Here is a 20,811-nt window from a genome sequence, read left to right as displayed (position 1 = left end):
TGTGATGCTCCTATTGCCCCCACCTCTTTTGTTGTTGCTTTTTTTTTTTTTGAGGCAGGGTTTCTCTGTGTAGCTCTGGCTGTCCTGAAACTCACTCTGTAGACCATGCTGGCCTCAAACTCACAGAGATCCACTTGCCTTTTCTTCCAGTGTGCTGAGATTAAAAGTGATTAAAGGCATGTGTTACCACAACCCAGTGTAGGCCCCACCCCTTTAATGTCTCAGTATCACACCAAGCCTTTATGCACAGGGTTCTTTGGGGAACACCCACCATCCAGACTACAGCACAACACCATGAAAGAGAAGTAGGAGTTTGCTTGGAGGAGGAAGAGTTAGACATTTTGGGACTTTGTGATGGCAGATATGGGAAGAAGAACGGTAGCCAGGTGGTGGTGAGTGCAAGCCTTTAACCACCTTTAGTTCTAGCACTCGGGAAACAGACAGATCTCCATGAGTTTGATGCCTGGTTTACAGAGTGAGGCTCCAGGACAGCTAGGGCTACACAGGGAAATTCCAAGAATTGTGTTCTTAGAAGCTGCTGTTGGCCAGTCTGGCAAAGCTGCTCCAAAGGACGAGATGCGCTTAGATGTGTATGACAAGCAGGTTTCCGTCCTCATGTCCTTGTTCACAGTTGCTGGTTGTTCTTGAGACTAAGCGCTAAATTCTGAATGTGACATGTAACACGTTTATGACAGTGATTAGTGATTTTGGTCTCTGTGAACTTTGACCTTCCTGGCGCCGACAAGCAAATCCCAGGTGTCAGGAACACAGACTCAGAGTACCCCAAATACCATGTTACAACATGGTATAATTACCTGAAGCTTTTATAGTAAAAAAGCAAAGAAAATCATGAATCAAGACAAATTAAATACATTGGAGACCCTAGGCAGGCGGATTACAGACAGGTGGAGGAAATCTCTGCTGCAGGCCCCAGATAACGTCTGATGACATGCTTAGTCTTTGGGTGGGTGAAATGGAGAGGCCTCTGTGTACGTTCCCGTGGACCTACCTAATAGTTACAGAGCGCTAAGTGAAGCAGAGGTGGGCCATGAATGGACATGTAGGAGACTTGGCGAGCCCGAGGTAATTTTGCTCCAGCTGTACCATTCCAGGTCTCCACAGTCACAGGCTTTAAAAACATTTTTATTACTCTTATTGCGTGTGGTGCAGGTGCATGCGTCAGAGGCACACTCGAGCCACTGTGCAGACGTGAAAGTCGGAGGACAGTGTTGTGGAGCCCTCGCCTGCCTCCTGTGTGGGCTCCAGGGACTGAACCCAAGTCATCAGGCTTGGTGGCACGTGCCCTTAGCTACTGAGCCATCTTGCAGGCCTAGTAATTCACTTTTAAAGTGTAACCGGGTAAAATTAGAAATTTTCATTTGGGAGAGGGGCTTGTTTTCAGGTTTCAGTATGTACCTGAAAGTATTGGAAAATATATTTATAGTTTACTACTACTATTATTGTTATTGTTTGTGATATCAAGCATGTAAGCTCAGGTTTCTCATTCTGTCTGGCACACAGGGTAAAATCTTTTAAAAATATTTTATTTTAGGGTCTAGAGCAGTGGTTCTCAACCTGTGGGTTGTGATTCCTTTGGAGGTTGCATATCTGATATCCTGCATATCAGATATTTACATTATGATTCATAACAGTAGCAAAATTAAAGTTATGAAGTAGTAATGAAAAGAATTTTATGGTTGGGGTGATCAATACAGCATGAGGAACTGTATTAAAGGGTCACAGCATTAGAAAGGTTGAAAACCGTTGCTCTAGGGAGATGGCTTAGCTGCTAAGACTAAAGACACTAGACAGTTCTAGCCCCCACACTGGGCAGTTCCCACTGTCTGTAACTCCATCTAGAAGGGATCTGATGCCTTTTTCTCGGCTCGGCAGGCGCGTGCATACATGTACTCATACACACAAAGACACACAGACAGACAGACACATGTACTCACACACACACAGACACACACAGACAGACACATTTTTTTTAAAAAGACTTTATTTAATTTTTATATGTATATGTGTGTATGTGATGTAGGTGCTGGGATCTGAACCCACTCCTCCTGATAGAGCAGTATGTGTTCTTAGTCACTGAGCTGCTATCCTTTCTCTCCTTTTTTGTGTAAACTCTTGTAACACATTCACTGTTAAATTAATTTGTTTCTAATTAAGAAACACCAAGAAAATGCTTTGTTGAATTATCTTAAGCAGTATGTTTATGTTAAAAAGCAGAGATGAAATTAAACTGAACATAGGAGAGGTCTTCTAAGATAGCCCCTAATAGATGCCTCCTTATAAAAACTCGATTGTAAAGCCACATTGGACAAATCAGCATCGAGCTACATCCCAGCCCTTAAATCTTTAAAGACTGCTTCTTAGAAAAAGATGGTAGAGAGTCTTAATTACAGTTCAAGGTTTATTGAAGTATTTTACATTTCAGTTTTCTGAATTCCTGGAGCTAAACCTATAGAGAGGTAACTCAGAGCCTAAATAATTGAGCCTTAAAAACTTACCCAGAGGACAATCAACTCCTAGATGGAACTGTGTACTTTCCTTCTTCCTCAGAAACTTTAAGAACACCATGTATGTGCCAGAATTTATTTCTGAAATAGTTGGGTTGGGTTCTAATACTGGGAGTAGCCAGGTGAGCCTAAGAAGAATATCATGTGTGCCCTTTGGCCGTCGTTCTTAGGATGCTGACTGGCATCTGATGCCTTGTCAGCTTCTGTTAGAGCCCCCGTGATTCCCTTACCTTCTTGTGCCATGGTTAATAGCACAGTATTGTCTCTCCTCTGTGACGGAACCTACAGTGAACAAAACGTGGCAGGGAATGGGTCAGAGTGCCTGGAAAACGGCGGTATATTCTTGCTGCGTTTCTGTCCAGTTTGACAGGAAGTAAGAACCAGACTTCAGCTGTTTATGGGAACATGACCTTCCCGTCTGTGCCCCTAAGTTGTAGACTCAATATTAGAGCGCTATGGCTATGAGAGTCCAACACAACAACGGAAGACAGTGGACAAGGATAAAGTAAATTCCATCACTGTGGTCTTCTGGTGGTTAGTGTTGCCATCCCACTTTAAAGTTCTGTCTTTGCTAGGATGACTCTTGGGTACAAACACTGACACTAGAATAAATGTAACTTCTGTTCTCTTTCAGATTTACCAAAAACTTATCTCCTGACAAGATCAACCTAAGCACCCTGAAAGGAGAAGGCGAGCTGAAGAACCTGGAGCTGGATGAGGAGGTGCTCCAGAACATGCTGGATCTGCCCACGTGGCTGGCCATCAACAAAGTGTTTTGTAACAAAGCATCCATCAGGGTAAGGCTTCTCAAGCTGTCAGTCTCTGTTCTCTGTCCTTTAGCCTAAATCCTCAGCTTCACATCATTCCACGAAGAAGCATTTTATTCCTACAGCTTACATAGAAAATACCTGCATAACAAAACCCAAAAGAAAAACCCCGGAAAATAGCTGCAAAGATGATTGTCCATCCCTTATGAGTGGAATTGGGGTGATGTATTAATAACTTACATTTACATTTTTTCAAAACTATTTTATTGAAATTTTAATCAAATTAATTTGTTATAAATTAGGTACTTCACTTTGGCATATATTCAGTGATCATCTCCCCTCTTCCCTTAGGATTGATTTATTGTCAATTGCAATGATTTAAATTTATAGTCCTTTATTTTAAAGGTAAGAATTGCCCTTTGTTACTGTAGACATCGTGCTCTCATGCTATTCTAGAGTTTCATTCCTTTCATCTGTTTCTTTGTAATTCTGTGAAATTTAAGGGTTTCTATTTACTATGTCGTTGTTAACGTTGTTCTTACTAGTCTGCTGATTTCTGTTTCTGATCTTAGGTCAGTTCATGTAGCTTCTTGCTGTTAGATACCAGCCAGGCTTAGATTGAGAGGTTGCTCAGGAGAGGCAGTGCCTGCTACTGCTTTGTTTTTATAGAAATTAAGTTTGCCTTTCCTTTGGGACAGGGTTCTGCATCCCTTGGTACTTAGCGTTAACAGAACTGTGACTGGGTGTATTTGAACATTGTCTCTTTGTTGTTGTCGGCATTTCCACCAATAAATTTATTTTGAATAGCTGCAAAAATACTGGCTGGAATTCTAAAGTTAAACAAATTAACAAACAGAATAGTGATTATGCTTTACTGAGAATTCTTAAATTGTGTAATTAAAATGTATATTAAGGACTGTTAAAAACATGAAAATTATCTTATTTAGATAACTTAAATGATTTTCTTAAGTGACATAGGTACCCTGATTTCAATAAGTATGAATAATTTTTAGTCTGAGAGAGATGGATAATGTAACTTGCTGCCCGTCTTTTTATATACAGAGATGTCTGTTGAATAGTATTTCATATTTTTAATAATTCATTTTAAAGAAAAACATTTTACTTGTAGATTCCATGGACAAAACTGAAAACACATCCCATCTGTTTGGTGAGTAGAGAAACTGTCTCAAAATAATCATTTGCACATGTACATGTAAATTATTTATTATATAAATATTAATGTTTTGTTTCTTGGACTTTTTATTTATTAACTTCTGCTTTATTTTTATTGGACTTATTTTTTTCTGCTGTTATATGAAAAGCTTAAACTTAAAAGGAATTTTAAAGTTTTTATTTCTAGAACTTTATATCTAGTTGGCATATTGTATCTCTTAATTCTTCAATGCCATATTTTAGAACCGCTTCACTAACTTTTGGCCCAGACTTTCTGTGTTTCTGCTCTCCTTGGTCTAGTAAGTTTGGTCATATGTTCTGTACTTCACTTTTTCACGAAAATCGAATAAAATCATTTAAGCCTTTTTAAAAATAGTTTCTTCATTGATTCTTTGAGAGTTTCGTATCATGCATCCTAATTCCGCTTGCCTCTCATTCTCTCTCTATATCCTCCTCTCAACCCTGCAGTGCCCTCCCCAAAGAAAGTTTAAGAAACCAAAGCAAAGCAAAACAAAGCCAGCAAACAAAAACAAGAAAGCAAAACAAAAAGACTTCTTTGCTTCCCCATTTTTCTCACCTCTCTGAGACTTCTACCTTAGTCCTTGTGGCATTGGGAGTGAGCAGACCCTTTTGTGCAGTCAGCTTTACTAGCAAATGTTCATTGCAACAAGTCTTATTTTATCATTTGTGTGTGTGTGCACGCATGCACTTGTGTGTGCATAAGTGTCATGGCGGGCATGTGAAAGTTAAGGGCAACTTGCAGGAGCTGGTTCTCTCCTTCCCATATGTTCGAGCTAGGGAACCCATGCTGTTCAACTTTTGCTGCACACAACTGTGCCTTCTCACCGGCCTGGGTTCTTTACTGATGGAGTCATTCTTTCTGTAATTTTGCGGTGGTGTTCTAGACTGATCTCATGTACTTGAACACGTTAATTCTTACATTACATTTAGCTTCATTCCATAAATATTCTTTATAATTTTTTTCTTTTTTTCTTTTTGGCGTTTTTTAGATAGGGTTTCTCTGTGTAGCTCTGGCTGTTCCTGGAACTCTTTCTGTAGACCAGGCTGGCCTCGAACTCACAGAGATTTGCGTGCCTCTGCCTCCTGAGTGCTGCGATAAAAGATGTGTGCCGCTACCACCTGACTGAAATCACTTTTTCCTTGATCTGAAGAATTTATATTTTAACAGAGGCTGTCTGAACAAATACACAATAAAATAAGAAGATTTTAGATAGTGATAAATGCTATATTTAAAATGGAGAATGAAGAAGTTATGGATTTGTAGATAGATATACTCACGGTTAAAGGCATTACATTATCTTCAAGAAAAAAATTATTTGGGAAATACAATTTTCCTCTTATGGGAGTGTTTTCTCCTGCTCATTTCATAATTTTCTTAGTTCATCTCTTATATCTCTGGTCTCAAGATAAGACTTTTAGATGTAGTTCAGTCCCATTCATTAATATATGATTTATCAGTTATACAAGTAGGATTGGAGATTATGCTTCCATTAAATCTAGTGACCTCATCAGTTAATGGCTGCTTCTGTATTTTCTTCCCCAAACTCATAGAATGTGCATCTAACCTTTTCCACCAGGAGACCAGTGCCTCAGCAAAGGACCATTTGCTGTGGTCCTAAATAAACAAAAGAGAAAATATACTTCATACTTTCACAGTGCATATGTCTAATTATTTAACTTTTTGTTAGACTCTAGATAAAGTCATAATGGAAATGAGTACGTGTGAAGAGCCACGAGCCCCTAACGGTCCATCACCGATTGCAACTGCTTCAGGACAGAGGTAAACCATGTCCTCCGCTCTTGTGGTTCTCTCAGGGTGTCCCTTCCTGTGGCTGTGGCTCTCCTCTCTGCTGCAGCAGGCCAGCAGGGATATAAAATCCTTTCACCTCAGATGCACTGTGCCCCGACCACCTGTTTCTTACAGTCCTCACGTTTAGCTAGTGCAGATTATTTTAGACTCGTCACCTCTCTATATTATCCTATTGATGAACTGTGCTGAGTAGCCAAGGGCAGTGCAGAGCTTAGATGTTCTATACATCAGATGCCCTCTTAATTCTTTATTATTGGAGTTCACTGTGGTTTCACTTGCCACCTATTCAGCTAACTGACTAGTGACAGTCTAAAAATACTAGATGGAAAATTCTGGAAATAAACAATTCATAAGCTTGAAAACCTATGCCATTATGAGTGTCATGAAAAATTGAAATTTAGCTGGGATGTTAATCATTTTGTCCAGCGTGTTCATGCTGTGTAGGCAGTTAGCCTTCAGCCCTGCCTGGGTCCTCTGATCATCTGCTGGGTGTCAGGGCTTGTTCTCAAGTAACCTTTACGTCATGATGCTCACAAAAATCACAGTGGGTAAGCGGCTTGCTTTATTTTATCTCATCACACAGGCCTCTTGCTTTTAAATTATTACAAGAAGGGTGTGTTGAGCTGGAGATGTAGCTCAGTAGATGGAGTATTTCCTTAGCGTGTTCAAAGCCCTGGATTTATGCAGCATTAGTACAACAAATGTGGTTGTGTATGACTGGAATCCCTGCCCTCAGGAAGCAGAGGCAGGAGTTCAAGGTCATCCTTGGCTACCTATCTGAGATCCTGTTTCAAAACAAAACTATCTTAAGAACGTCCTTACTCTCATAACTTTTATTACTGTGTATTGTTATACTTATTCTTTTATTATTAGTTACTGTTAACCTCTTGTGTCTAACTTATAAATTAAATGTTATTAAAGGTATGTGTGTCTAGGAAGAATAGTATATACAATTGGGTACTGTCTGTGATTTCAGGCAACCATTAGGGGTCTTGGAATATTAATATTTTTCTGCGTTTCATTTTCTATGCATCAGTGAACTTTTGTTGTTCCTGTAAGTTAAATGATGTGGGAGGCAGAAGCAGGTCGATCTCTATGAGTTTGAGGCCAGACTGTTTTCCAGAGCTAATTCCAGGACAGCCAGGACTACACAGAGAAATCCTGTGTCTAAAAACCAAAACAAAAAGTTAAATGATGTCTTTGTAAATTATATCCGTTCGGATATACTATAAAATTTATACCTGGATATGGTGGTCTACCCTTTAATACCAGCACTTGGGAGGCAGAGGCAGGCGGATCTCTGTGCATTTGAGGTTAGCCTGGTCTACAAAGTGAATACCAGGGCAGCCAGGGCTACACAGAAACCCTGTCTTGAAAAACTAAAAAAATAGGAAGGAAGGAAGGAAGGAAGGAAGGAAGGAAGGAAGGAAGGAAGGAAGGAAGGAGAGAAGGAAGGAATGAAAGAAGTAAGAAAGAAAGATAGTAGCATGTGGACTACTTCATAAAACTTTATTGAAAAGTTGAAATAGATTTTTAAGAATTACTTGTTTATGGGGCTGGAGAGGTGGCCCAGGAATTAGAAGTACTTGCTGCCCTTGCAGAGGATCCAGATTTGATTGCCAGCACGCAAATGGCCAAGCACAGCCTTCTGAAACTCCTGTTCCACCATCCTCTTCTGGCCTCTGCGTACTTACATATGTATGCAAAATACTCATGTGCTTAAATTAAAAATATCACTTGTTTAGGAGCTGGTGAACTGGCTTAAGAGATGAGGGCTCCAGGGAACCAGCTCAGTCTGATGTGCTGTTTCCTGTGTGTCTGTATGATGTCATCTGTCCCGTGCTGAGATAGCAGAGAGCTTTGCTCATTGGCTGCAAAGCTTAGTCTTGGACCTCAGAGTAAAAATGACAGGGAAAACAAACGGCTGTCATGGTAACTTTAGAATTTCTCCTCTGTCTAGAAACTTTTGAGATTTTTTTTATACTATGGATTAAATTTTATGTAGAGTAATTGGTTTTTAGATTGTTTAGAGTCAGAGAGAATTAGAGAAAAGTTAGAAACACTTTTAAGATTATTGAAAAGGGGAAAGAAAAGTAGGAAATTTATAATAAGATTGATTTCTTTTGCATTTTTTGCTTTGGAAACATATGAGTTAGATATTAGGGTATTGTATATGTGGAGTTGTGTGAAACTACCTGCAATCATTTTTGGTGTTTTATTCATTTTTTTTATTTTGTTTTTGCTTTGTTTTCCAGTGAATATGGCTTTGCTGAAAAAGTTGTTGAGGGAATTACTGTTTCTGTCAATTCTATTGTCATCAAGATTGGAGCGAAAGCCTTCAACGCCTCCTTTGAACTTTCTCAGCTCCGAATCTACAGTGTCAATGCACACTGGGAACGTTCAGACTTGAGGTCCACTCGTGTTCAAGATCCACAGAGGGGAGAGGTAGAAGGCTTTTTTCGTAATGAATAAATAATCAGAGACATTTAAAAGAATTACATCAGTGGCCATCAAGATGGCTCAGTGGGTACAGGTATTTGCTGCCAAGCTTGATAACGTAAATTACATCCTTGGAACCCACAGGGTGGAAGGAGAGAGCTGTTTCCTGCTGAGGCTCATGGGTGACTATACACATGTACATGTAAAGACACACACACAAAATCCATTGAAAAAATAACTGGAGGGATGGCTCAGCAGCTAATACTTGGTGGTGTTGCAGTAGGCCCGAGCTTGGTTCCCAGAACCTGCACTGGGAGAATCACAGCCTTGTGACTCCAGTTCCAGGGCATCTGACTCCCTTTTCTGACTTCTGTAGGCACATGCACATAAGGTACACATGCATACATGCATGCACTTAGATGTGCATGTAAACACACACACACACACACACACACACACACACACACACTGACACTGACACTAAAATAAAATAATTGCATTTATGGTTGCCCAGAACTGCATTCTAGTGGATTTTCTCTTCCAGACTTAAAAGTATGCTTTTCTATTAACCTAAGTAATTTAATTATAAAATGTTGGTATTTTAATGTGTGACTATATACATCTTTCACCTTATGGAAGTAATGAGTCCTACTTTTTAATTAAATTTTGTGTTGGCGTGTGCATGTGTGTCTGCATGTGTCTGCATGTGTGTGTATCTATGCCTGTGCGTCTTTGTCTTTCTGTGTTTGTGTGAATACCCCATGGCATGCATGCGGAGGTCAGAGAACAACTTTGTGGAGTCACGTCTCTCCTGTATTTATGTGGGTTTCAGGGTTCAAACTCAGGTCAGCATTTCACAGTAAGCGCCTTTCCCTCCCTTTAATTTTATTCAGCCACTGCTTTAGTCATGATTCTAATGCTCCTTGTTTATGTTGTTTCCCAAATGAAAGTACCAAGAGTCTTAATAGATGAGTATAATTCTGAATGTATGCTGTTGAATTTGATGAAGTGTAAAAGCAGTGCTAAGTATTTTTCAAATGTCACAAAAATTAATTGAGAAGGTACCTTTTTTATTTGCTTTCATAAATGTTTACTTTCTCATTTTGCACAAGTGCACACTCCTAATCTCTGTTTTCTCCTTAGGTGCTGACATTTAAAGAAATAAATTGGCAGATGATTCGAATTGAAGCAGATGCCACCCAAAGTTCACATCTGGAAATTATGTGCGCTCCTGTCCGGTTAATAACTAACCAGTCGAAAATCAGAGTCACGCTTAAAAGAAGAGTAAGTGCAGTTGTCATCTCGGTCCCTGTGTTAGGGTTAGAACAGGCAGGGTGTCAGGGGCCCTGACACCATGAGCGGTGTTGGCAGGTGGAGGGGGAAGCTCATGTAGTTACAGCACCCTTATCCCATAGATGAGTATTTAAGTGCTCCAAGGTTTGTATTCTTAGCAAATTGAATAGATTTTTTATTAATTTTTAAAAATCATTTGTTTATTTTTATTTTATGTGCATTGTGTTTGCTTGCATGTAAGTCTGTGTGAGGGTGTCAGATTTTGTGAGCTGTAGTGTGGGTGCTGGGGATTGAACCTGGGTCCTCTGGAAGAGCAGCCAGTGCTCTTAACCACTTAACAATCTCTCCAGCATGATTTCTTCCTTCCTTCCCTTCCTCCCTTCCTCCCTCCCTCCCTTCCTCCCTCCCTCCCTCCCTCCCTTCCTTTCTTCTATTCAGATATTTGTTGAATGTTTACTGTCTTAAGTTCCGTTGCACAGCCTGGAGTGTAACTTGTGGTAGAATGCCTACTTAGCATGAATAATGCCCTGAGTTTAGTCCTCAAATGCCATCAGGAAAAAAAAAAAAGAAGTTGAGGAGGAAGAAGAAGAAATTTCTCTTACTGAATTTTGTTCAACAATGTTTTTTTTTTTAAATTATTGATAGCCAACACTTAACTGTTAGTAAGTTTTTTAAGATTTTGCTTAAAATCTTAAAATCATGGGGCAAATGTGGCAGCACACACCTTTAGACCAACACTTGGAAGGCAGAGTTCCAGTTCCAGTCACGTTGAGACCCTGTCTCAAACAGACAACAAAAGATGTTGCCGGTAACTTACATAAATGAAGAAACTAGCATTAAGAGTATTGGAGCTTGAGAGTCCATGGGATTGGTGATGAAATTTAATGAGGAGGTGACAGTTTGAACAAGAGGCCTGGTGAGAGACCCCGCAGCCTGCTGTGTGCTTTGTGTCACTGGTGTATTTGCATAAATAACTGTGGGAATCTGGAAGGGAATCTTCTCTGAGCTTAACAGATTCCCTGAAATGCGAAATGTGGGGGAAATGACTTTTGGTAGTTGATGAATTGTAAATCCACTTCCCGAGGTAGGACGAGTTCAGTTAATGGAAGTGATGAGAATCTGTCAGCTGTACATAGAAACTGCATACATGTTATATAATTTGTCCTTCAGGGACTTGTCGGTCTTCTTAGCACTATCATCCCAGCTTTGGGAAATAGTCCTTCTCTCTTACAGGAACTCCATAAATATTTGTTACATTTTCATTATTCCTTATCTCATTGGAAGCGGACGTATGGCATGCTATGTATGGAGGTTAGAGGGTGTTTTAGGAATCTCTTCTCACTATGTAGGTTCTGAGGTTTGAACTCAGGTCTTTAGGCTTTGCAAGTGACTGCCTGCTGAGCTATCTTGAAAGCTTAAGAACTTAATTAAATTAAGACAGTATCCATATCCACATTAATACTATTAAAAGCTTTGCTTTTAATAAATAAGTGTGTTGTAAGTTTTATTCTTGGATTAATTTTTGCAATCATTTTTATTACAGTTAAAGGACTGCAATGTCATTGCAACAAAGTTAGTTCTAATACTGGATGATTTGTTATGGGTTTTAACGGATTCCCAGTTGAAGGCTATGGTGCAGTATGCAAAGTCTCTTAGTGAAGCAATAGAAAAGTCAACAGAACAAAGGAAGAGTATGGCTCCTGAACCTGCACAGGTATGCTACAAATTCACAGAAAAAAGACAATATGTAACTTAGTTTAAACAGATTGGTGAATTGGTATTTCCTTTATATGATATTGTATCACCCAAACCAAGTTTCTTCTTTATCTAAACCGTTACAGTGTAATGTTATACATGATATTACTGTGTGTCTATTGCTTGTTTTGTTTGGAGCTCTTTGTGCAGGGTATAGAATGATTGGCAGTATAGAAGCGTTTGATGGCATAATGCTTGTCTGTGCATGCCCATGCAGGCATGGAGGACTCAGGAGTATATTGAGTCTTGACAATGTGGAAGTATTTGATGGCAAATGATTGTGCGTGCATGCCCATGTGAGCATGAAGGACACAGGAGTTTATTGAGACCTGCTTCATCTCCCTGCACCTTATTTCCTTGCAATTCTGTCTCTCACCGAACTTGCTGCTGGAATTGCAGCCAGCCCCAGTAATCCTCTCTCCTCTTCTCCCAGTGCTGAGGTTGTGGTTGGCAGTGTTCCACTTTTTCCATGAGTACTGTGTTTTAGGAAGCTGCTTGTTCATTTCCTGGCTGCCCAGACTCTTGAAATATCCACACAGAAGCTGTATTAAATCACTGCTTGGCCTACTAGTTCTAACTTCTTATTGGCTAGTTTTTACATCTTAATTTAACCCATTTCCTGTATTTTATGTTTTATTATGAGGCTCGTGGTTTACCAGCAAGTTTCCAGTGTGTCTGTCTCTGGTGGCTGCTCTCTGGCTTCTCCCTGACTCCGCCTCTTTTCTCCCAGCATTCAGTTTAGTTTTCCCTGCCTACCTCTCTTCTGCTTTGCACGGGCCCAAGACAGTTTCTTTATTAACCAATGGTATTCATAGCATACAGAGGGGAATCCCACATTAGCACTGGAGACTGGAACTCAAGTCTTCGTGCTCATACAGTAAGTGCCCTTGTGCACTAGTCATCTCCTAGCCCAATGATCCTTTTCAGGAAACAGTTTGAATTTTTTGAGGTAGAGGGAAATAGAAATAAATCCTGGATATTATAAGAGAAGGCATTAAAGGATGACTGCATTGATAGCTAGAAGTGTTTGGAGACACTAAAGTTGAAAACAGAACTCCTTTTAGAATTCTCTGATGGCTGGTGGTGGATTGGGGATAGGAAATCAGAAACATTAATTTATCTGAATGGTAAAAGCGTTTTTTCAGTTTTTCCCAACATTAAATTCTAATTGCTAATCATAAACATCTTTGTAGAAGGGACATGTAAAATTTTTGATTATTTTGATTGTTTGATTGTATATTTGATTATTTTGTTAAAAGTAGAAATAAGTTTCACAACTTCCTTTGTAAAATTTCATGAGGATGTTTTAAAGTCATGTTTCCATAAAGCTTTTCAATGCATTAATATCTGTCAGCAGTCTTAGCTTATTGATAGTGGAGCTTGGTATATGGAAGTGACTGCATTGTAGGCTTCCAGTGCTGTTCACAGTGGTGTTCACTGCCTACCTGCTTACAAGACTAGAAGGCAGTGGTGTTCACTGCCTTCCAGTGCTGTTCACAGTGCTGTTCACTGCCTACCTGCTTACAAGACTACATAGGTTCCTGCGTTAGTGGGAAAACAAAGGTTTGACCCTGCCTTCGAGAAGCTCAGTGTTATGAGTCAAATGTAAACAACTTGAGGTGTTCATATATGCTAAAGGGAAGAACACAAGAGAAGGATGTGGAGGAAGGAAAGGAGCACAGATGTTTCAAACTGACCCTTGGTAGGGTTTGTAGAGGTTTAATAAGGAACATAATGGGATTATGTCTGAAAATGAAGCTAGGGAGATGGCTCAGCGGGGAAAGTGCTTACTGAATCATCATTAGGGTCCAAGTTTGTGTCCCTAGGACCAACAGCGGCCATGTAATGTAACCATCTCTTGAGCACTGTAGTGCTCCTGGGACAGGAGTGTACCTGTGGCAAGAAGGAAGTGGAGACAGGAAGCTTGTGAGTCAGCTTGCTTGGTTATGAAGGAGAGATCTTTTCTCAAATTAGGTGGAAGGTGAGGTCGTCCTCTGACCTCCACGAACACGGACACGCAAAGACCTGTATTCACACAGTACACACACCCTGCACTCTGGTTCCGAGATTTTTATTGTAAGGAAATTGAGTTCCACACCTTCTACCTTCATGTGTTCTTTATTTCTTCTGACTGCCTGAGAATATGCTTGTTTTGGATGTTTAACACGTGTTCACCCATGCCAGAATTCCATTTACCCTACTTAAGAAGTGGAAGGCACCCTCTTATAAATCTCCAGTCTGATGGATTTGTCCAGGAAGAACAAATACTTCTGGGAACAAGACAGGAAATTTAAAGTACTTGCTACCAGAAATGAATGATTCTCATGACTAAGTTGACAAGTGACTTCCACTATTTTGTTTTGAATACATTTGAAGGCGGAGCTAATATACCTTAGGATAAACTGTAATAGGATTGGGTTATTGGAAGTAATTTCATATGGTAAAGCACATTGTGAATCCTAGCTTGTAACTTGGAGTGGAAAGTACTAAATTCCATTTTAAAAACAAATTCCCCTCATCCACTCTGCTTGTTGGTGTGAACAAAGTTTTATAGAGCTTACAGCTAGGAAAACCAATAGGTGCCTCCCACGTTGACGACGAGGCTTCCTGCATTCTGCCAGCTTTGTAATGATTAAACAAGTGGCACTTTCTGAGTTCCATGGCTGAGCTCAGTTTATTTATTTTTACTTTTTATTGTTTTTCTTTGTTTTGTTTTGAGATAGGATCTTAATATGTAACCTTGGCTGGCTTGGAACATACTTTGTAGACTAGGCTGGCCTCAAACTTATATAGCTCCACCTGCCTCTGCCTTCTGAGTGCTAGGAGGTGGGTATCACCATGACTTGTCCTGGCAGCCTAATTTTAAGTTTAGGAGCAGCCTCCTGAGCTGCAGCAGACCTGCAGTTGGTAGACAAGAGGGACCTTGTACTTTTTGGTATCTGGGCACTAGCAGGGATATATCAGATAGATGACAGCATCTTAGAGGATGAGCTGAAGAGGAGGACAGAGAATGGAGCAAGTCTGGAGGAAGTGTGTCCACGAGTTTTGAAAAATGGCTTGTGTGGGGGCTGGAGAGATGGCTCAGTGGTTAAGAGCATTGCCTGCTCTCCCAAAGGTCCTGAGTTCAATTCCCAGCAACCACAAGGTGGTTCACAACCATCTGTAATGAGGTCTGGTGCCCTCTTCTGGCCTGTAGACATACACACAGACATAATATTGTATACATAATAAATAAATAAATATTTTTAAAAAAAAGAAAATTGGCTGTGTAAACAGAGAATATACTTTCATTTCCTGACTGCCCAGACCCGAATAATCACACAGAAACTATATTAAATAACAACACTGGCTGTTGGTGTAGGCATATTTCTAGCTAGCTTTTTCATCTTAAATTAACTCATTTCTATTAATCTGTGTATTGCCATGAGACTGTGGTTTACTGGCATCTTTCTCCTTCAGCAGCTACATGGTTTCTCCCTGACTCCACCTTCTCTTCTCCTTTATCTCTGTTTGGAATTCCCTCCTTGCTATATTCTGCCCTGGCATAGGCCAATGCAACTTTTTTTTAATTAACTAATAATAATAAAACATATTTATAACATACAGAGGGTAATCCCACATCAGACTTGAAAGTCATATCAAGCCAGATTAGAAAGCAATACCTACATCTTCCAGAAGTTACGGATAAGAATGATAAGACGTAGTTTTGTTAGCAATGAAAAGAAATGTGGAGGAGGAAGCAGCTTTGATGGAAGAGGTGAGGAGAAGAACACTAAGAATGTGTGTGCAGATATTTACTGAAATGTGTTGGGCTTCCAGTCAGTTTGTGTCTAGTTCTCTGGTTGTTTAATCTAATTTTTATATAATTCAAAAGGTATTTTAAGGCAGCAGGGTTACTGATACAGAATCCACTGAATTATACTCATTTTTCATGAGTTTATTGCTGGAAGTACTCAGGTTTGCTTATGTGTGACATCCAAGGATGTGACCGGGCAGTGACAATGTGGTTTGGAATCTTTAGAGCTCTACTGTAGCCTCATCTGCCCAGCACGTGAAGACCCCACAGGCTGCCAATGCTCCCGATCTAAACGATGCAATTGTAAAATTCTTCAATGACTTTGATGTTAAGGAAACATCCCATCATCTAGTGATTTCTCATCTAGATCTGCATATCTGTGATGATATTCACGCAAAAGAAAAAGGTAATCTTACGTTAAACTATTTGACTCTTCTACAAATTGACTACAAAACTATATTGTTTACTATATGTAGCATCTATTAAAATATCATCCTTCAGATTGCTATATAAATGAAACATTTGAAGCATTTTTTTTGGTCTGAAGTTTGATTTGGCCTTAGTACTTAATCCTTTTTAATTGATTGTTGGCTTTCAATGCTAGCAGTGAAATTCGGTTTGAAAATCTAAGAGTGGGCAACGTGGTGGTGCATACTTTTAATTCTCGTACTCAAGAGGCAGAGACAAGCAGATCTCTGTGAATTTGAGGCCAGCCTGTTAGGACTACATAATGAGACCCTGTCTGAAAACAGCAACCATAACGAAGACTGAATAAATGACATCCTTGAATAAAATAACTTAGAATTGTCTTTTGAAATTATGCATTTTGTCCTGTGGTCATTCATAAGTATGCACATGTGGTAAGCTTGGTAATGAATTCACCTATCTCTGAACCTGTATTGTGCTGTATTGGTATTTTGCTTGCAAGTGTGTCTGTGCACTGGTGTGTGCCCAGTCCTTTTGGAGGCCAGAAGAGGATGTGGATCCTGTGGAACTAGAATTACAAATGGTTGTGAGCTGCTGTGTGGGTACTGGGAATTGAACTCAGGTCCTCTGTGAGAGCAGTGAGTGCTCTTAACCTCTGAGCCATCTCTCTGACCCCAAACCTGTGTTCGTTGTACACATAAAGACAACTGGGTGGCTCCCTAACACTGTTTCCCCTGCCCTGTCTCCCCAGCCTTCCATGAGGACCCTGATGCTTGTTTTAGTCTGTGTCCTGTGTTTATTGAGTAGACTAGGGTGATAGGGCAGGCAGGGAGCTGCTCCTGCCATTTTGAAAATCCAGGTTCCTGGCTTTGAGTGCTTAGTGTTTCTGCTTCTCTGTCACAGTGTCAGTGGCCCATTAGTGATGGGAGAGTTCAGCAGGCCGGCTTACCTCAGGGACAGTGTTTGTATCATTTTGGTGAGTGTTAGAACAAAGCGAAGATCCCTTAAAAGTCGAGATATTTGACCTGAGTTCTTCAGGCCTGAATCAGAATATCCTTTGGATTTTATTGTTTTTAAAGCTGAGAGAGTATTCTAGGTACTTAGGAGAAGAAATTATTGTACAGTCATCAGAGAAATTGGGAAGAATTGGCTAACAAGTAGAAGGGTAGAGGAAACTGACCTAGTGTACAGGCTTATAATCCCAGCCACTGGACCCTTAAGGCAGGAGGATCACAAAGTCAAGGCAAATTGCGAGCAAATTCAAAGCCAGTGTAGGTCAACTTAATTAGACCTTCTCTCAACGTTCTTTAAGACTGGAGGGATTTCTCTGTGATAGCGCACTTGTATGTCATGTGAGAGGCCCTTAGGTTCAGTCAGTCCCCAGGGCTGCCAAAAAGTGGGGGCGGGACTGGAGAGCAGAGCAGATTTGGGCGAGTAAAGGAATTTGCTGTTGTTTCTTTGCCCACTTTGTGTCTTTTGGTTTATAGTTGTCATTTTCTGCTTCAGTGACTGAAAAGGAAAAAAAAAACAAAAAACCTTTAAAGCATAGTAACTAAATGAGATGGGAAAATGTAGCATTTTCTTAGTGTTTTCTAAGCTTGCATTCCTGCATAAAACATGTTATTCCCTCATAAGTACGCTGGGTGATGTCTCCCACACTGTGGAGTTCTGCAGTGACTTCTCCCTCATAAGTACGCTGGGTGATGTCTCCCACACTGTGGAGTTCTGCAGTGACTTCTCCCTCATAAGTATGCCGGGTGATGTCTCCCACACTGGAGAGTTCTGCAGTGACTTCTCTGTTGTGAAATCCTAAAGACTCCGAAATACTCAGCAGAAATCTCATCTGATGCTGAAACTAACCAAGATGCCTTTCTCATCGTGTTTATTGCACCCATTTGGCACATTTTCTGCAGCATGCTATTTACTACTGAGCACTACCTCAGGAAGTATCCAGATGTGCTTTCTACATAGCGTATCTCTACCTCAGGAAGTATCCAGATGTGCTTTCTACATAGCGTATCTCTACCTCAGGAAGTATCCAGATGTGCTTTCTACATAGCGTATCTCTACCTCAGGAAGTATCCAGATGTGCTTTCAAATGACCAAAACCAGAAAAAGTTCTGAGTACCGAAACAGCTAGCTCCAAACACATGGAGATCAGAGGGCAGCATTTGGGAATCTGTCCACTGTGAGAGCTGGGAACTGAACTCGGGTCGTCCAGCTTGCTGACAAGTGTTTTAGCCTGCTTTGCCATCCCATGGGCTGGATTCAAAGGCTTCAGATGAGGACTGTGTTGCTATGCTAAAAGTTGCACTAGTTGATGTAAACCAGAGTTAATCAATTATATTGGGTGGGTGTACTTGCTATTGCTACTCACAATTTGAGTTTTGTAAAGCTTTTTAATGGTAAACTCAGTGTTTCAAATATTTGCTTAGTGTTTCTCTCCCTCTCTTCCTTCCCTCCCTCAATTCTCCTTCTCCTCCCAGAGTCAAACAGACGCATCAGTGGAGGCGCCATGCAGCTCTCTTTCACACAGCTGACCATAGACTATTATCCGTATCATAAAGCAGGTGTGTATAATAGTTATCCCAAAGATGCAAATCATGCTTTTAAATGACGAAGCCATTTTTTTAAAAAAATTGTTTATTTAACTTATTAAGAATAAAAGAGATCAAGATATTGCTACTATTTTTCCTATGACAGCATTTTATCAAGAATATAGAATTGTCTCCAAAATATATTGAGGTTCATGTAGATTACTAGAAACTGAAATTTTTAGAAATAGAACCAGTTTGGGCTCAGGCAACATTAGTTGGCTGAGAACTTGAATAGCATGTTTGAGGCTGTAGGTTTGAGCCACAGCATCGCAGAGAAGGGGTGGGGAGGGAGAGGGAGGGAGAAGAGAGAATTAAAATTATCTAAATAAATACTACTACTGCAAGTACTGGCTCTGTGGGAGCCTAGGCAGTTTGGATGCTCACCTTACTAGACCTGGATGGAGGGGGTGGTCCTTGGACTGACCACAGGGCAGGGAACCCTGATTACTCTTTGGGCTGACGAGGGAGGAGAACTTGATTGGGGGAGGGGGAGGGAAATGGGAGGCGGTGGCGGGGAGGAGGCAGAAATCTTTAATAAATAAATAAATAAAAATCTAAATAAATACTAAATTCATGTTTTAAAACATAAAAATTTTGACTATAGCAACATGTATTTGTATTATTTTGTTATTTGTGGCAAATCATTAGTCAACAGTTTAAATTTTTAAATGATATTGGAACTTTTTACTTTTATATATATATTAAATTTATCAGAAAATAAGATTTATGAGGCTCTTTAATCACCAAGCATTGATATGTTCATTTCTTTCAAATAACAAAAGCAAAATAGGGTATTTTATTGCCAAATTAAATAATTTGACCATCATACCAATCTCTGAATTTTGGTAGTATATGATTGTTTTTGTTTTGTAATTTACGCTTATAAGAAAAAACAAAAAACAAAATAAAATAAAATTTCCAGGACTTTTAAAAAGTCATAAGACTGTTATGTTCAGGTTCCCCTGTTCAGTGCCTGTCTCCTCTCTGTGGGCACAGACAGAGTTAGAAACTACTGTTTGTCTCGGGGTCTTTTGTGGGGGCTGTGTCTCTGGGCCTTTCCCACTAGGGAAGGGACAAAACCTTTCAGCTGCTCACTGTGCCCTCACAGACGTGCGAGTCCAGCACCAGGGGTGCAGAGGGTGAAAGGTTTTCCCCTTGGTATTTTTCTGAGATTCTCTACATAGCTGTTTGCCGGGTAGTTGAGCATCTGTGAAAATTGCCCGAACCTGTAGCTTTGAATCGAGCATCGTTTCACCAGGTGTAGGTTCTAGATAGAAAGTCATCTAGATTATTTGCTTTTGATACTCTTTTCCTGTGTCTTGCTCTTGTTTTGTTAGAGAAGATTAAAGACCATAAATATATGGTTAGCTCTCCTGCAATCAAGACCCTCTCTCAAAATAGGACAAAACTGATTCTCTTGAGAGAATGATTAAGTTTTATTAAAAAGCCTTTGTTGTAATGGAATGAAAAATCATGCATGCAATAAAGTTCTCTCATTTATTTTACAGGAGATAGTTGTAATCATTGGATGTATTTTAGTGATGCAACCAAAACAAAGAATGGATGGGCTAATGAGTTGTTGCATGAATTTGAGTGCAATGTTGAAATGCTTAAGCAGGCCATGAAGGATCATAATGTAGGTTCACCACCTAAGTCCCCAACACATGGCTCTCCCCAGAACACGCAAACAGGTATTTCTCCTACTGACACCCCTGATATTCAAACAAGGGGAAGGGATGAGGCGAGAGTGAGAAGATATTTTATAAATATTATTTCTAAGCATTATTTAAATTCTAAAGATGTTGACTAATAGTTATATAGACTAACACACTTTTAAATGGTTTTATTCTTTTTTTTAAATAATAACTTTCATTTGTCACCTTGCCTTTGGTTTATTTTATTTTTGTTTGTTATTGTTGTTTGTTTGTGGTTTAAGGGGGTGTTGTTTGTTTAAATTTATTTAACTTTATTTCATGTGCATTGGTGTGAAGGCATCAGATCCTCCTGAAACTGGATTTACAGGTAGCTGTGAGCTGCAATGTGGGTGCTGGGAATTGAACCCAGGTCCTCTGGAAGAGCAGCCCATGCTCTTAACCATTGAGCCATCTCTCCAGCTCCAATGGTTTTATTCTTAAAAATGCATATGCATACATGTTTGCGTATGGGTTCATGCACATTAGTACAATTCCTGCAGAGACAGAAGAAGGCA

At 39.9% G+C, this 20,811-nt stretch overlaps 1 protein-coding gene across 2 annotated transcripts in view; it reads left to right on the top strand.

Moving 5' to 3' along the window:
- Positions 1-20,811, top strand: part of Bltp3b (bridge-like lipid transfer protein family member 3B) — a 67,117-nt gene that overhangs the window by 23,122 nt on the left and 23,184 nt on the right. For both annotated transcript variants that reach the window (XM_075954674.1, XM_075954675.1), the window contains exons 2-10: positions 3,160-3,322; positions 4,422-4,460; positions 6,175-6,266; positions 8,552-8,741; positions 9,879-10,019; positions 11,572-11,742; positions 15,805-15,985; positions 18,492-18,575; positions 20,111-20,293. In XM_075954674.1, the coding sequence (XP_075810789.1) occupies positions 3,160-3,322; positions 4,422-4,460; positions 6,175-6,266; positions 8,552-8,741; positions 9,879-10,019; positions 11,572-11,742; positions 15,805-15,985; positions 18,492-18,575; positions 20,111-20,293 (1,244 nt within the window). The remainder of the gene's footprint in view (positions 1-3,159; positions 3,323-4,421; positions 4,461-6,174; positions 6,267-8,551; positions 8,742-9,878; positions 10,020-11,571; positions 11,743-15,804; positions 15,986-18,491; positions 18,576-20,110; positions 20,294-20,811) is intronic.

The sequence above is a fragment of the Microtus pennsylvanicus genome, chromosome 20 (assembly GCF_037038515.1).
Source record: "Microtus pennsylvanicus isolate mMicPen1 chromosome 20, mMicPen1.hap1, whole genome shotgun sequence".
Classification (NCBI taxonomy): domain Eukaryota; kingdom Metazoa; phylum Chordata; class Mammalia; order Rodentia; family Cricetidae; genus Microtus; species Microtus pennsylvanicus.
Note: the sequence above shows the minus strand (reverse complement) of the source record. Positions and strands in the feature narration are given on the sequence as shown.